Source organism: Rousettus aegyptiacus, unplaced genomic scaffold (assembly GCF_014176215.1).
Source record: "Rousettus aegyptiacus isolate mRouAeg1 unplaced genomic scaffold, mRouAeg1.p scaffold_m13_p_5, whole genome shotgun sequence".
Classification (NCBI taxonomy): domain Eukaryota; kingdom Metazoa; phylum Chordata; class Mammalia; order Chiroptera; family Pteropodidae; genus Rousettus; species Rousettus aegyptiacus.
In genome coordinates this window covers 11,684,621-11,701,634 of record NW_023416308.1, presented here as the reverse complement: position 1 = coordinate 11,701,634, position 17,014 = coordinate 11,684,621, and the positions used below count along the sequence as shown (strand labels likewise).

Sequence of the window (17,014 nt, the reverse complement as noted above, 5' to 3'; positions counted from 1 at the left end):
GAACAGGGGGGTGGGAACACCGGCCAAAAATATTTTTCGTCCAAATGGTGTGTGAGATTTTGCTCAAGTCTGGAAAAATCTTGAAATTGGAGGGAGGGTCACTGCTCTGTGGCACAGTTGGGGGCCATGGATTAGAAAACAGCTGACATCCCCCACTCCTGCAAATAAGGGGGAGGCAGAAACGGCAGTGGGACAGGGAGGAGGGGAGCAGAGGGCAGGGGCTTGGGGCTTGAGTCTGAGCTGAGGGCTGCAGGGGCAGAAAGGGAGCATCTAATGAACCCTGCCGTTGACTGGAGAGGTGCTTGCAACTGCGGGGGGCGGAGGGGGGGGTCAATGGCAGCCAGAGGGAGCCATCAAGTCCCTAAAATAACTCCTGCTTCTGCCAGAAGACTCTGGAACTAATCAAGGTGGGGATAATCTGAAAATCCATCAGAGAGAGGTTGCTGAGAGCCCTTGTGTCTCCAAGCTGGGATTGGAGGGAAAGAAAATTAACAAAAGATGGGTTGCAGGGAGGGGCTGCTGTCCTAGAAGATGGTGCCATTGTGAGAGCGAGATCTTCCTAAGGCGTCGGTCAGAGGGGTACCATCTATTGAGTACCTACTGTGTGTCCAGCCCTGGAGCATAATATGGCGAAGAATGTGAGCTCTGAAGTCAGCCTGCTTGGATTTAAATCCCTGATCTATTCCTTGCTGCCTGTGTGATCTTAGGCAAGTCACTTTTTCCTCACTCTGAGCCTCGGTTTCTTTATCTGGAAAAAGAGGATAAAGTACACGCCTGCCCCATAGGGTAGTTAAAAATAAATGCTCAATGCATGAAAACTTTTAGTAGGAATCTTCCCAACATCCCTGGAGCGGGTGGGTAAGTTTTCATCTCCTCATCTTCCAGGGGAGTAAACTGAGGCTCAGATTGCCCAAGGCCACATGGATAATAAGAGGAAGCACCAGAAGCCCAAAACAGGTCAGTCGAAGTCAGAAGCATGTCCATTCATTAGGCCCGGTGCCTCCTCAGTTGGACAGGACGAAGGGCAGTATACTGCCCACAGGACCCCACCCAGCACCTCTCTCCAGACCCCACATAGGGAGCCAGATCCAGCATGGACATGAGAAACAGCCTCCAGGTGAGACATATGGGGTCCGCCAAGGAGAAAGTTGCCCTCAACTCACTCTGTGACCTTGGCCAAGTCCTCTCCCTCTCTGGGCCTCAGTTTCCCCAGCTGCAGAACATGGGGGTGGTAACGGGTGACTGTAGTCCTGGAACATCTGGAATTCTCACTCGCTCACTGTTCTCTTGTGGATGCCTGGTGCAGGAGTAAGGGCCTGGGCAGCTGCAAGGCAGTCTCTCCTTCATTGTTTCCCTCCCTCCCTCTGGGGAATGGGTTTAGACAGAGGGAACAACAAACACATCGGTCAGGAAATGAGAGTGAGCCTGGCATGTGTGGGGAGCTGCAAGCAGGATAATCTAGTAGCCTGGTTTATTCATCCATCTGAATATTCGACTGGTGTGTATTAGGGTGGGCCAGGCACTCTTCTAGAATACTGGGGACGGAGCAGTGAACAACACAGATGAAACCGCCACCTTCAGGGGGCTGACATTCTAATTGGGGAAAAAGGAAAAAAAACAAGTAAACAAACCAATAACCAGGATAATTTCGGAATGGGATGAGTGTTACATGAATAACAGCAAATATTTATAAAGCATCTATTGTAGGCCGAGCATTGTTAACAGATGTTCAATAATTTCATCCTTACTACAACCCTATGAGGTAGGTCCTATTCTCATCGCCCCCATTTTATGGCTGAGGAAACCGGCACAGAGAGGTTAATTAACGTATCTGATGCCACCCAGCTAGGAAGCAGCAGAACGGAGATTCAAACCCAGGCCATCTGGCTCCATTGTGCTGCCTGGTGTGGAGAGCATTAAACAGGGCAATTCGTGCAGGGAAGAGCACTCTAAAGAGGTGATGTTTGAGCTAAGATACATGATAAAACACCACAGGAAGTCCAGGAGGCAGAGGCGTGCAGGAGAGACACTAGAGGTAAGGAGGAGGCTCAGGAAATGCTCCCAGGCTCGAGTCCAGTCCCTGTCCAGTGAGGGGGTGTGGTGTTCCTCAGCCTGGTCTAATCCTATAGGCCTGAGTTAGAATCCAGATTCCACCCCTGTGTGCTCTTGGGCAAATGGCTTCACTTCTCTAAGCCTCAGTTTCCTCATCTGAAAAATGGGGTTAATAATATGTACCTCAGTAGGTAACTGTGAGAATTGAATATAACATGCCTGAGAGAGAGATTTCTGGGGGCTTGAGATTTCTGGAAGGTGGTGTACGTAAAAATGAATGAACTATATACTAGGTTTGTCCATTTTACTCCATATATACTATAGTTCAGTTTTTAAAAAGTACAAAGTGCCTGGCCCATGATTAGCACCACGTAAATATGACCTAGTATTAGTATTAGGTTTTCCACAACTATTTGTTGAATGAATGAAAACCTGAGTACCTTTCCATATTTCATTCACCATGTATTTGATTCCCAATGCTCTCAGTGCCTGGATGCTTAGGGAGCTCAAACTCAACATGCCCAGGATTGAGTTTTTCCTCCCTTCTCCAAAGTCCTGCTCCTCTCTTAGGCTTCCCCATCTAACAGTGACTCAAATCAGAAACGTGGATGTCACCCTGCCTTCTTCTCCCCCTCGTTTCGTAACCCCTCACAGTCAACTTATCATGAAGACTATCTCCAAAGATTGCCCCAAACAATTCCTCCCCTCCCTATAAGGCATGCTGACCTCCAATCAAGAGGTAGAGCTTAACCACATGCAGAAGAATGAAGTTGAACCCCTACCTCGTTCCATATACAAAAATTAACTCAATGGATCAATGATCTAAATGTAAGAGCTAAAACAATTAGAAGAAAACATAGGGGTAAATCTTTATGATCTTGGAGTTGGCAATGGATTCTTAGATTTGACACCAAAAGCAGAAGCAACAAAAGAAAAAATAGATTGATGAGATCTCATGAAAAGTAAAAACTTTTGTACATCAAAGGAAATTACCAAGAAAGTGAAAAGACAACCTATAGAATGGGAGGAAATATTTGCAAATCATATATCTGACTTAGTATCCAGAATATATAAAGAATTCTAACAACTCAACAAACAACCCAGCTCAATAATGGGCTAAGAAGATGTACAAATGGCCAAAAGGCACATGAAAAGATTTTTAACATCATTGGTAGTTAAACAAATGTAAATCAAAAGTACAGTGTTTCACATCTACTAGGATGGCTTTAATTTAAAAAAAAAAAAATTACAAAAAAACCCAGAAAACAATAAGTGTTGGCAAGGATATGGAAAACTAGGAACACTTGTACATTGCTGGAGGAAGTACGAATGGTACAGCCACTGTGGAAAGCAGTTTGGTGGTTCCTCAAAAAATTAAACACAGAATTACCACATAACCCAGCAATTCTATTCCTAGATATATACCTAAAAGAACTGAAAACAAGGACTCAAACAGATACTTACTTACCAATGTTCACAGCAGCACTATGCACAATAGCCAAAAGATGAACACAACCCGAATGTCTATCAACAGATCAATGAACAAATAAATTGTGGTATATCCACACAATGGAATAGTATTCAGCGATAAAAAGAAATGAAGTACTGATACATGCTACAACTTGGATGAACCTTGAAAACATTATGCTAAGAGAAAGGAGCCAGTCACAAAAGGTCACATATTGTATAATTCCTTTTACACGAACTATCCAGAATAGGCAAATCCACAGACACAGAATGCAGGTTGCCAGGGGCTGGGGAGAAGGGGAATGGGGTGCAATGGCATAATGGGTATGGAGTGTTCTTATGAAGTGGTAAAAAGGTTGAAATGAGGGAGAAGTGTTCATTGTACAACATTCTGAATGCACCAAATGCCAACTAAATTGTACATGTCGTCGTCGTCGTCATCATCATCAAAGAGGAAGTATATATTACCCCCTCCCCTTAAATCAGACTGGGCTTGGGACTGGCTTTGACCATTAGGATGCAGCAGAGAAGATGTTCTGAGACTTGTGAATCCAGGCTTTAAAACATGTCAGCTTCTGCTTCTGGAAGCCAAGTGCTATGCTGTGAGAAGCCCGAGCCCCATTGAGAGGCCACAGGAAGGTGAACTGAGGCTTCCCAGCCAACAGCCCCAGCTGAACTTCCAGCTGGCAACCAGCAGCAGCTGCCAGCCACGCGCGGGAGGCCACTTGGGAAGCTTCCAGCCATCCTAGTGCCCCCAGCTGACACTACATGAAGCGGAACTGCCCTGTCACCCAAAAGAATCACGAAAAACCATAATTCGTTGTTTTAAGCCACAAAATTTTGAGGTGATTTATTACATAGCGATATGTAACCAATGCTACCTCTAAAAACTTCACACAGCTGCCTATTTCTCTGCACCCCCCCCCTTCCAGCACCCCAGTCCAAGTCTATTCTCTCTCCAGGCACCAGCCTCCTCATCAGCATCTCCACCTTCAGTCCAGCCTCCCGAGGTCCATCCTCCCCTGAAGCCAGAGGGACCCTTTTAGTTCCCGATCTCATTTTCTTAGCCCTCCAGAGATTATCCAAGACCCTTACTGTAGGCGGCGAGGCCCTGAACAACCCGTCCCCATCCATCTCTGTAGCCCCAGTGCCCTGGAACCCCTACTCACAGTTCTTGGAACTCAGCATTTCCTCTTAGCACAAGCTGCCCCTCTATCTAGAACAGCCTTTCTTACCACCTCTCTTCTCCTGGCTAACTCTCCTTTGGACCTCAGCTCAGACATCACCACTTGCAGGAAGTCTTCCCTGACCTCCCAAGCTGGGTTAAGTACCTCCTCCGGGCACCCACTTGGCCCCATTCTTACCCTCATCAAAGCACCTTCCCTTGAATTGCTCTTGCCATTTTAGAAACCTGTCCCTCTCACCACACTGTGAGCAATTTCAGGGCAGGGACAAATTTTGTTTGTGTTCTCAGAGCCTAGCACAGGCCTGGTACACAGTAGGTACTCAGGGAAACCCAGGGGATTGGAGGAGGCTGAGGACCACCTCACACCTGATGTGGAATTGGTGCGTGGGGGCTGGGGTGATAAATGTCAAGGTTGGGAGAGTGGAGCCCTCCTCCATGCGCCCAGCGCCTCCTATCCCACACCTGGACTGCGTCACCTGAATGACTGTCCATCTCCCCAGAAAGATGACAGTGTCATGCAGCGGTTACTTGTATGAGCTACACAGGCAGGCAGCTCAGGTTTCAAATCCTGGCTCTGCTACCTCCTGGCTGTGTGACCCTGAAGGAATGACTTTACCTCTCTGAGCCTCAGTCCTCTCATCTGTAAAATAGGGCGTGACAACAGGCTCTCATGCAGAATAAGTGAGATATGCAGGTAAAAATGCTTAGCGCAGTAGCTGGCACATGGCAAGCTCCCTGAAATGTCAACCGGTCTCTTCTTGCCACATAGTGTGAGCTACACTGATCTAACCTAGCACTGTGCCTGGCATATGGCAGGTGTTCAGCCAATTCCTTAGGAATAAACGAGTAAGGAGTCTGGTAAGAAAACAAGAATCATAATAGCACTCCTCAAGTATGAACTCATTCAATCTTTACAACCAACTGAAGGAGGTGGGTACTATAATAGTGCCCATTTTACAGATAATGAAATTGAGGCCTGAGAGCATACTGATCATAAATAGTTGAAGCTGGAGTTGAGCCCAGACAGTCGGGAGTTCCTTTTACACTTTATACCCCACCCTATACTGCCTCTCAGAGCTCCAAGGCACGCCTCCTCTGTCAGCTTGGCTTCTAATCAGCTTTGTGATCTCAAGCACACGATCTTCTCTCTGGGTCTCAGTTTCCCCAAGAGAGCATTATAGGAGCTCGTGTTGAAGTATTTCCTATTGGTCTAAGAATCCAGGCCCTGCCCAGTATCTGGCCAGTGCTGACCAGCCAGCCCCAGCTGGGGCAACACTTTCCATGAGCTGGACCATCACGGGTGGGTCACTGCATATCGACAGCTGCACTATTACCCCACATTGGGGGGGGGGAGTCTGGCCTCTAGCTATTACCGCCCCCCCCCAAAGCCCCTGAGGGAAGCTGAGGCGGCCACCCCCAGATGTCTATTCCTGTCCCTGGCCTAGCGCCGTGCTGGGGAAGCAACAGCTATTTTGAGGTCCTTCTCCCTCCAAGCATGAGCGGTGGGAAGGTGCTGGGAACATCCCGAACTGGGAGGCCGCCCGTCGCAGCCTCACTCTGGATCTGGGCCACATCAACCCTGCGGCTCTGCCCCTTTTTCCAGCTCTGGTGATGTGATCAGTTCTGATCACAGCAGCCGCACTGAGATAACCCAGGAGAACCAATTCCAAAGGATTCCTGCTAGAGGCTGGAGCACAGGGTGGTGGGGCCTTGTCCCAAGGGGAAAAGACTGGAGCAGCCACACCTGGACCCATCAACTGGAAAAAAGAACTGCTCTGAGCTTGAAACTGGAAAAGTCAACATTCAGGACAATTTTATATAAAAAATCTAACATTTCTTGAGTGCCACGGATGAAACAGGCCCTGTTCTAAGCAATGGACATAGAGATAAGTCATTTAATCCTCACAGAGAGGAAACTGAGGTTCAGAGAGGGAAAGTGACTTGCCCAAGGTCACACAGCTAGTGTGTGGCTGAATCAGAATTTGATTCAGGGTCCATGCTTTAACCACTTCCTGTGTCCCTCTGAAACTTCTGAGCCAGGAGGCTAATATAAATTAGGGGAATGAGCACTGGCTTGAAAATCAGTCGCCCTTTGCCATTCAAGCATGTGACCTGGCCAGACCACCTGAATGAGCTCAGCTTCCTCACCTGTACAATGGGGATAAGAATACACACTTCCGGGATAAAGGCAAGGATTATTAACAACATACTTTGGGGTCTGGGGCTCAGTAACTCCTTCACATTATGAAATTAACATATGTACATGTTAAAATTAAGTGGTACAAAATAGGACACAGTGAAAAGTGAGTTCTCCCTCCTACTTCACACCTTTAACTTCTCTCACCGGAAGTAACCACCATCAACAGCTTTTGTACCACCTTTTAGAAACTCCCCATGCACATAAAGACAGAGAAGCTGTACAGATATGATAGTGGTTAAGAACTTGGACCGCCTAGGCCAAATCCTGCCTTGCTGCTTACTAGGTATGTGAAGCTACCTTTTGCTATCACAAACAATGCTGCAAGACACATCCTGTTCACCTGTCATTTGGCACAAGTGCGGGAATCTCTGTGGGATAAGTACCTGGCAGAAAAATTACTGGGTCAAACAGCAGTGCCCTTGTAATTTCAATTAATTTTTGGATGAGCGAATCTTCGCAGCAGGCGAGGGAAGGGGAAAGAGGTCTACAAGGCAGTGAGGATGAGGGAGGAGCAAGATGTGATGTTCTGACTCTGAGGTGCAAGGAAGGCTGTATCTGCCCCAGCAACCTGGAGGATGTGGCAGCTCCCCAGGCCCCTGGCCAGGCAGATGGAGGGTTTAATTTTATCCAGATTGTCCCCATAAAGGCTTTACAGGGAATCGGTTGATTGGATTAGAAGAGCAGGAGCCCCTAATGAGCAGCAGCTGCTTAACAGAATGCTGAAGCAAACACAAACTTCCTTTGCCACCATCCGCCATGGCAGCAGCCAGGCTCTGTTAGGGACTCCCTGGATGCCAAAGGCACCCCAAAATGGCATCCCGATTGGGTTCGCCTTCTCTGAACATCCTTCTGGTCCCAGACATCCCAGAAGACATAGAGACTAAGGGGTTAAGAGCACAGGTTTTGGGGTGAAACACAAGGTCTTCTGTAGATGGAAATTACTGTGTGACCTTGAGCAAGTCATTTCCCTGCCTGAGCCTCAGAGAATAATGGCACGTGCCCTCATAGGGCTGTTGTGAGGATTAAATGAAGTAAAACACAAAGAAAAAAAGAAGAGAAAAACATTGAACACCAAAATTAAAAAAAAAAAAATTTTAAAGAAAGACAAACACATAAGATGCTTAGTTAAGTGCCTGGAGCATCGCAACGGCCTCCTAAATAGTAGCACAGAAGATAAAGAATAAAGGCAGCTACCCTGGATCCCACCCAGAAGGCCCTGGAACAAGGTGAACAGTTGTAGCTTCCCACGCCCATCTCACTGGAGCATTCTAGCAGTCGCCCCAACCACCCAGTGCTCCAGATTTCCTAGTCTGAGAAATGGGTTGCGTGGTTCATGCTTCCAAGTGAGTTTTAAAGGACTTGCCAGAGCTAATATTCGGTTTTGTGTCTGATCCAAATGACAAATTGGGCGTAGGAACAGTCAGATGGGACGAAGGGGAAGTGCTCGGGGGAAGTTTCCAAGCCCTCCTTCCCCATTTATTTGATCTGGGGCCTTCTTCTGGGAGTCCCAGACACGCCAACAGCGAGTACCCCACTGAGCCAAGCAGTACCTGTATCGGTTAGCACAGGCTTAGCGTCAGAGGCCACAATTAGTCTCTTCCTGCCTCTCCTCCTCCCCTTCCTTCCTCACTACCCTCCTTACCCGTAGCGAAGAGTGAGAGACGGGATCTGTCAAATAATTGGTGAGTTTCGTGTGCGCGTGAGTCCGCCTCTCCGGGCCTCGGTCCCGTTACTCACCTGCAAAATGGGGATAGAATGGCTCTGTGGCACTGCTGGGAGAGAACTGAGGTGATCGATGGTGAGCACCCCGCCCGCCGGCCTGGCGGGCGCGCACGGGCCCCGCATACACCGGTCGCCGCCCAGCGGATCTCGCGGCCCCCGCCGCTCTCCACGCCTCCGCGGGCAGATTCCCCTGCGGCCTCCCGCGCCGCGCGGCAGGGACCCTGGTGATTGCAAACAGCCGCCGGCCTCATTAGGAGACGTGTAATTAGCGGCTGGCTGAACCCAAGCCGACGCCGGCTAATTACCGCGGGGAGCGGGCGGCGCCGCGCCTGACACCCGCCCCGGCCGCAGGGCCCGCACGGCTACCGCAGGCGTTCGGATCCTCGAGGGGCCGGGCCTGGTCAGAGCAGGGGGGACCAGCTCCGCCCCAGTGTGCTTCCTTGGGGGCAAGGGTAGACCAGACATTCAAAACAGCGTTTACTGTGCACTCAGTGCCAGGCATTTTGCCCACGTTACCTCGTTTAAATCTCACATCCACCCTTGAGGGAAGAACCGTTATTATCCTACGGCACAGATGAGGAAACTGAGATCTAGAGACCTGAATTAACCTCCCCGACCGCACGTGTCTGGACACTGACGGAGAGGGGATTAGAACCTATGTCTCCAGTACCGGCATTTTACATCAAGTGGACCGCGCACCGTACATCAGCGGTGTGGACGAGAGCAAGAACTCTGGAGTCAGCTGGCTTTGGGTTCGAATTCTATCCTGCTTCTTACTGGATGTGACTTTGGTCTGAGCCCCAACTGCATCCCATAAAACGCTGAGATTAAGTGAGTTAAAGGCTGAGAAGAGTTAGGGGCCTTATTTTAGGGATGGAAAGGAGAAGGGCGGTACTCTGAGGCCGTGTCTTTCTCTCTACGCGCTACGGGCCTCCGACGCCCCCTGCTGGCGAAAGGGGGACGCTGGTGAGACTGTTTTTGAGTGAGGTTCTTGTGTGAGGAGAAAGAGCAGACCCACTGGTTTCCCAGCAGGGCCACTGCTCTCCTACCCTCCCCTCCTTCTCTTTCTTCCTTAGTATCCCTCCTTTAAGGTGGCGAAGAGTGAGAGATGGGAAAATTGAGAACTCATTCCAGATCTTTCAAATAATTGATTGCGAAATCTGCCTCCATTCACGGACCTCAGCACTAGCCAAGTCCATGACAATTCTACAAGTAGTCAGGGATAGGTATAAAGACCTAGCCACAAGGCTGTGCATAAAGTGCTGGGTATAACAGAATATGAAACTAATTTAAACATCCATCATGGGAATATTGAACAATTTAATAATGGTACATCAAAAATGCAATACTATGCAGCTGGAAAATAACATTGCAGAACAGTTGAAGTGAAAATATTTCAAACAAGAAGAATGACTCTTACAGACATTATGTTGCGCAAAAGGAGCCAGACACACACACACACAGAGTCAGGTATTTATATGAAGTTCAAGAACAGGCAAAGCTAATCAAGCTATCATGATAGTCATGATAATCTATCATGATAGAAGTTACAATAAAGGCTTCTCCTGGGAAGGTTTTTGACTGGGAAGAGGGCATGGGAACCTTCTTGGGTGCTGGAAAAGCTCTATCTCTTAATCTTAATTCACAAGTCTACATATATGTAACAATTTATTGAGTTGTATACTTAATATGCACTTTATGTATGTTATACCTCAATAACACAGGTTTTTAAAAAGATAGTCAAGAGAAAAAAAAGAGTACTAAATAATATGATCCTATTCTTAAAAATAAAAGAAAAAATACAATTTAACATATGGCAGCAGTTTTCACCTCAAACTTTTTTCATTGTCTCAGAACCCCTTATTGAGGATCTCAAAGAGCTTTTGTTTTGGTGGGATATATTGATACTTACCATGAATATTAAAAATACCATGAATGTAGAAATGTTTAAAACATAACACACAATTTCTATTAGTCATCAGAGCGATAATGTCAGCATGTGTCATGTAGCCTCTGGAAAACTTTATTGTCCACTCTGACAGAGTGAAACAGGCAAGTAACATCTTAGTGTTATGATGAAAGTAATTTTGACCTTGAGGTTGTCTCAGAAAACCCAGTGGTCCCTGCACCTCACTTTGAGAACCGCAGGCATAGGGGGAAATTAACGGAGAAAAATAAACTACATGATAAATTATTTTCGGTACTGGGATTATAATTCATTTGTATTAGCTTCACTGTGCTTTTCAGTTTAAAAAACTGGAAAATAAATGACCACAGATTGCTTTTGCAAACAAAAAACAAGACAATAAACCCGTCTCCGTAAGACTGTTGAAAGGCCCAAACAGTAATAACATATTTCTGTGTGAAAAAAAATAAACGAAGCCATAACCTGAAAATAAGGGTCTAATTTCTCTGTCAATCCCTGGCCTGTAAATGAAAGGTCTTGCCCTGAAAAGCTCCACCGTCCAGCTTGGGGAGAGAATGTAAGTGCATACACAAGTGTATTACAAGATAATAGAAAGTAAACGTACCGAGGACCCCAAGTACTGCAGCTGCATCCTACACAGTATTGCAAACTCTGGCGTGGAGCAGAAACACCCAACACCTCCACAAACCGCTCTAACGCGAAGTCGAGCTTCGGACCAACCAAATAAACGTAGGTCTCATCAGAACGCATGCGCTCTGCACACGCAAAGAGAGGCGAGGCTTAAAGGAGACTGACACTGGGCTTGGCCTCTCAACACTATAACTCCGCCCCCCTATCCTACCTCCCTCTCTGAGTGGCTGTAAGACTGCGAAGGTTAACTTTCCATTGGCCGCCAGAAGGAACACAGACATCCGGTTGCGGGTCGGGCGCGGAAGGCACCATGGTGCGGTTCAAGCACAGGTAAGCGGCATCTGCTCGGCCCCTCAATTCCCTGACTGGTGCCCCTCTCTCTGGCCCCGCGTTCACCTCCCTCTTGCCTGGCACAGGTACCTGCTCTGCGAAGTGGTGTCTGACGACCCCCGCTGCCGCCTGAGTCTGGATGACCGAGTGCTGGGCGGCCTCGTACGGGACACGATTGCCCGCGTGCACGGTACTTTCGGCTCGGCCGCCTGCTCTATCGGCTTCGCAGGTACGAGGGAGCTGGGGAACCCCGCGGACGGCAGGATTTGGAAGGAACAGGGGTCAGAGGAAGGATTAAGGGGTACGAGCGACCCCAGGAGCTGCCAAACTCTGTGCACCATCCTCTGTATGATAGTCTCTTTCGGCGTTTGGGACCCATAGCCCCGGGTCTGGACGAATCCGAGATTAGGAGGAAAGCTAATAGCAGAAGGCAATGGAATTTCGGGAATTCCTTGTACCTATTTGACATATGTGTATTGGGGACTGCTGCTGTTTTAATAAGATAGTTAAAATTAAATGAGGGGATCCGTGTACAGTTCCGAGTAAACTGTTTGACTGGTTATGTTGACATCATGGTGGGGGGGGCGGGGAACCTATTGTCAGAATTACTCATGAAAAGCCCTTAATAGGGCCGGTAAAGTACAGAACAAATTGTGTATACAAATGAAGAGGGCCTTCCACACTATCAAAATGTTCCCTCCTTTATCATATGCTCGAAATGGAATCCTGGGGAATTAAATGCACAAAGGTACAATTCTACATCAGGTGAGATTCTAGTTGGGTGCTACCAGAACCTACCGAGCCTATATGCAGTAGAACCTTTCATTGAGCCAAGGGTTTTCTTCTGAAGGTGGATCTCCGTGCCCCCGCCCCATCCCATTTATTAACTAGTGAATTAGAAGAGCACTTAAAATTCTAAATCAGCCAGTTCTGAGTGCTGTGCAAGGCACTGGGTGTTGTCTAGCCCCCATTCATAAATGAAGGTGTGTCCCCTAAAATTTTTTTTCCTTCAGGAATGTTTTTACTAATGCATCCTAAGTGCCACTGCCTTGAACAGTCTCTGGTATAGAGTAAGCCCTCAGTTACTCTAAGGTTTTTAACCTGCTCCTGGGAATCTAAAGTTTCCCAAAATTATTTTTTCTTTCCTGTAGTGCGGTATCTTAACGCCTATACTGGAATAGTGCTACTTCGATGCCGGAAGGAATTCTACCAGCTTGTGTGGTCAGCTCTTCCCTTCATCACATACTTGGAGAACAAAGGACACCGTTACCCATGTTTTCTCAACACCTTACATGTGGGAGGTAGGGATGCATGCGGTATGGCTGCTGATTTTCAATAGGTAACAGGTTCAGAGTTCAGTCTTGATTCATGGGTGGGAGTTCCTGCCAAGAACAAAATGCTTTTCCCTAACTCAGTCTTTAGGCAGACACCTTTCACAGGCTGTTGACCACAAAGCACTTTCGTGTACCAGGTACAATTAGAACATGTCAGAAGTTCCTGATTCAGTACAACAGGAGACAGCTGTTGATCTTGTTGCAGAACTGCACTGATGAAGGTAAGCAACACTAGTGTCCACTAAGCGGTGACTCCAGCTGAGTAAGGGGTCACACTCCCAAAGACATCTTTCATCCATGTTGTCTGCCTGCTTTTCTCCAGGAGAGCGGGAAGCTATCCAAAAGTCTGTCACAAGAAGCTGTTTCCTAGAGGAGGAGTCGGGTGAGGAAGAGCTTTCAGATGGTGGTGGTGAGGGGGCTGCCGAAGCGATGGAGTGAACCTCCGCAGGCTGCACTGTGCCCACGCCTCAGGGCCCACTTGTTAGGACATTCTGGGAGGCGGAAACATCTACAGTTCTCCAACTTGGATGACTGCCAACCAAAGGCAAGTTACCAGCTCAAAATGGAGGACTTTTCCCTTAAACTGAAGTCACCTTTACCTAGCATTACCTGGTCAAGCGGCTTTGAAGGTTGTGAATTCTTTGTAGTTATAGATACCTTTGCTCCCCATACCTGGCTGAGAGGTTTAACAAATTGTGTTTGGCTCAGTAGCATTTAGCATACTGAGGCAGTTCATGCTTGGACAAGTTTCTTCCCACTCTACACCTGGCCTCAGAAGAAAGAGTAGCTCCTTATGTGGTACGAGAGACACAGCCTCCCACTTGAGACCTTGTACCCTCAGCCCTTAGGATTGGGCCCAAGCAATCCAGGGCATTTAGAGTAGAAGTACTGAGACACAGCAGCTGAACTGGCACAGATCTATTGCTGGTCTCAATACTGACCCACAGAACCTTGAAAATATGAGATTCTGTATCAGCATTTAATTAGGTAACTTGACTAATAATGCAGTTCTAGCACTTTTCTTGGGAAAAAACCTGGCCTCATCTGACCTCATTATTCTAAAGCCAAGTAGCATCTGCCAACTTCTGGCCGTTTTCAGCAGTTCCACCCTTCCCTTTATCCTTCGTGGCAGATCATACAGCCACACTCACATGAATTAGGGACAAAAGATTGTAGTCAGTTTTGATCTACCCACTAATGACATATTTAGGATGTTTTCTCTGTAATAAAATAGATGTCAAACTCTGATACATTTAACAGATTTGTGACTTTTGCTTAATACGTTTTCACCTGAGGATGGAACACCCTCATCTATCCAGAATAGTTCCTGACCAGGATTTCTAAACCTCCTTTTAACAAGGATAGGTTAAAGCTAAGCTCAGCTCAAGATCCCTTTATTTAGACCTGACACTAGGAAAGACATTACTCTATGACAGAAGAATTGCTCAAGCTCACGGTAACTGTTACTTCAGAAGTATGTCTAGCTGACCTGTAATGAACTTTAAAAAAACAGAAAGCTCACATTGCTTGTGCAGGTGGTTTATTGCAACCATTTGCCGTCACATTCTATTACACCTAGAGGTTACTTTATTAAGCAGCGAAATAATTCACATCACTCAAATTTAGCTCAAACCAAGGCATGAGACTACTCTAAGAGAACAGGGAGGCAGTGGCAACCCCACTGCTTTCAATCCTGTCTTGCTCTGCCTCCAGGTGTGCTGGACTCCTGCTCTTATAACAACTTAGGTCACTGTCACTTGAAATGTTTGATCTAAAGGTTGGCAGGTCCTAGAGCTTCCTTCGTGACAGTTACAGCTTTCCTTGCCAAACAGAAACCACATGCAGGAGGCAAAACCCTCCATCACACATGCAAGTGCAACCCAGGTCTGGCCCCACAGCCTGGTATTTTGTCCGAAGAAAGACTGCAATTCAAGCAGAGTATCCTAAAGCCATCCCTCTGGTTTCTTTAAGAGAACTGAACAGAGGAAAATTCAACTTTTTAAAAGACAAAGATAGGTATGCTGAAACCATGATACCCTGACACATGATGTCACAGCAGAACAGTGCTATTTAATACTTTGGTTTAGGCTGCTCCCAGGGATGCTGAAGGGACTCAAACTTATTTTGGGTTGAGAAAAACTAATTACACATGGGTCAAAAAGACTAACCTGGCAACAAACTAAAAACCTTGGCAGGAAGAGATCTCTTTTGAGTGTCAATACTTTATTTCGGTGTAAAGACGGGAAGCTGTAAAATACACTGTATTTAAAATCTTCTTGGTTCCCCCTCATGTTGTGGAAACCCCCTCCCCCCAGAGCTAATCTGTTCAAACTCAAATACTTAAAAATTACAGCAGCAAAACAAAAGCATGGAAAAAAAGACCAGATGGGAGAAGGTAGCCTGGGCCAGTAGTGTCACTTGGTGTGGACGACTGAGGTGCTGAACAGGAGCTTCTGTTTCTGTTTTTTTCTTTTCTTTCCTCCTTTCTCTTCTAAATGGAAACAGAAAGAAAGCTTAGCTTAGAATGTCATCCAGTTGTCCCCTGGCCGGTTTCATTACTGAGAATCATAGAGTAGCAGCTAAGAGTGTAGGCTCTGGAATCAGACTGCCTGGATTCAAACACCAATTCTTGCATATTCTATGTATGTCTTCGAGCAAGTCACTTTATCTCCCTAGACCTTTTTCCTCATCTATAAAATGAGTTACACCCATTGAATGTGGTTCATGGGAGAATAAAATCAGCACAATGCTAGGCACACATAGGAAGCACACTTATCAGAGTGAGGGTGGGCTTTGAGGCCATCTTCTTCATCTATGAGCCACCCTTTAACTCGGGAGTCAAAAATCTACTCTCCACTACTGTGTCTTAGAAGGGACAGAGTTCCTCAGAATTTCACATCAGGACTCAAGAATTAATCTAAAGTGGCAGAAAGGGTCCCATGTGACATACCAAATGGAATGTTAGTTGACACTAGAATGTGAGCCCTAAAGCTCAGGGAAAAGTGCCCAACTGATTAGTGATGTCTGCCACTGGATCCAGATGGGTAGGACAACCCTGTGCTGAGCACTCCAGTTCTTTTTGTCTTTACCAGAGAGGGCATCTGAAGGAGGTGGTGTGTCCAGTTTCATGAAGGCTGCTTCAATAGCTTGGCTGAAGGAATTCTGGAAACTGGGCACAGGAACACGGTCCGAGTTATCACTTTCTCCGTCACTGTCCACAGGGGCAGGAGGAACTAAGCTGTTTTCATCTAAAAAATACCAGTGTTACAATTCTGGAAACAACTCAAGAGACTTACACTTTCTGAAAGGAGCCAAATTCCCCCTTCACCTGGAGGGCCGTCCTCACCTCTCTTTGGAGCAGTTTTGGGCCACACATCTGCTTTTGCTTTCCCAACTCTCAGCATCTGCCAAAGTGGGAAAAGGGGGTAAGAAAACTATCTAATGATTTGTTAAATAATGAAAACTCTGATTCTCCCTCAACTACTCTTGGCCTCTTCCCTTGGTATATCTACAATAATATCTGCGATTAAATCCATGAGCTTCCCTCTTAAGAAAACCTCCCATGATTTATACTGAATCAGTGTAATGTTAGCCTGTAAGTTTCCCCTTCTCCAACAAAGGGGTTTTCAGAAAGAGTAGAGTTCATGATAAATACCCTTGGGCTGCTTCACAAGCAAAGGATTTACCTGGGCAAAGGAAGGGAAGGGAGAGTCTTCTTCCAGACTCCCAATGCAGAATGAAGGACTGCCCTGACTGGCAGTGGGTGACACAGGAGTTAGCAGAAAGTCTGAAAGGGAACCAGAGACCTGATTATACGAGTCAAGTTCCAAAGAGGAACCCTGAACCAGGTCTGGATAATTACCAGCCTCACCTCTGAACCATGCCTGGATAATTACCAACCTCACCTCAAAAAGCAAACCTTGATCCAACTTCTACATTACTATGTTCTTAAAAAGCCAAGAACATGGCCCAAGGTTCACACCAGTGATCAGTATATAGATAAAATTTAGTGGTTACAGTAACACCAAAAGATATGGCAGAATCTATTCCCCTAGTTAGAAAAACTTCACATAGGCTGGCTCTCAAGGCCTAGTCACTAGACTGTCATAAACTGGTTTTATATAAATGGAAAAGGTCCAAATAAAAAACAAAATTTGATCAGATCA

The 17,014-nt window shown here is 46.7% G+C and overlaps 3 protein-coding genes across 3 annotated transcripts in view; 1 reads left to right on the top strand and 2 right to left on the bottom strand.

The window, feature by feature from the left end:
* The window catches only part of CABP1 (calcium binding protein 1), a 49,064-nt gene extending 40,299 nt beyond the window's left edge, over positions 1–8,765 (bottom strand). Inside the window, exon 1 of the mRNA XM_036221835.1 lies at positions 8,643–8,765. Within this exon, the coding sequence (XP_036077728.1) occupies positions 8,643–8,750 (108 nt within the window). The 5' untranslated portion in view covers positions 8,751–8,765. The remainder of the gene's footprint in view (positions 1–8,642) is intronic.
* A 2,631-nt stretch (positions 8,766–11,396) lies between these two features.
* On the top strand, positions 11,397–14,105 carry POP5 (POP5 homolog, ribonuclease P/MRP subunit). Its single transcript, XM_016127174.2, has 5 exons — positions 11,397–11,514; positions 11,601–11,743; positions 12,666–12,815; positions 12,986–13,069; positions 13,171–14,105. The coding sequence occupies exons 1-5, from the start codon at positions 11,495–11,497 to the stop codon at positions 13,284–13,286; spliced, it is 513 nt and encodes a 170-aa protein (XP_015982660.1). The 5' UTR covers positions 11,397–11,494; the 3' UTR covers positions 13,287–14,105.
* A 266-nt stretch (positions 14,106–14,371) lies between these two features.
* RNF10 (ring finger protein 10) overlaps positions 14,372–17,014 on the bottom strand; it is a 28,589-nt gene continuing 25,946 nt past the window's right edge. Inside the window, exons 14-17 of the mRNA XM_016127166.2 lie at positions 16,535–16,635; positions 16,195–16,252; positions 15,938–16,096; positions 14,372–15,339 (exon numbers count right to left, since the gene is read on the bottom strand). Of these exons, the coding sequence (XP_015982652.2) occupies positions 15,263–15,339; positions 15,938–16,096; positions 16,195–16,252; positions 16,535–16,635 (395 nt within the window). The 3' untranslated portion in view covers positions 14,372–15,262. The remainder of the gene's footprint in view (positions 15,340–15,937; positions 16,097–16,194; positions 16,253–16,534; positions 16,636–17,014) is intronic.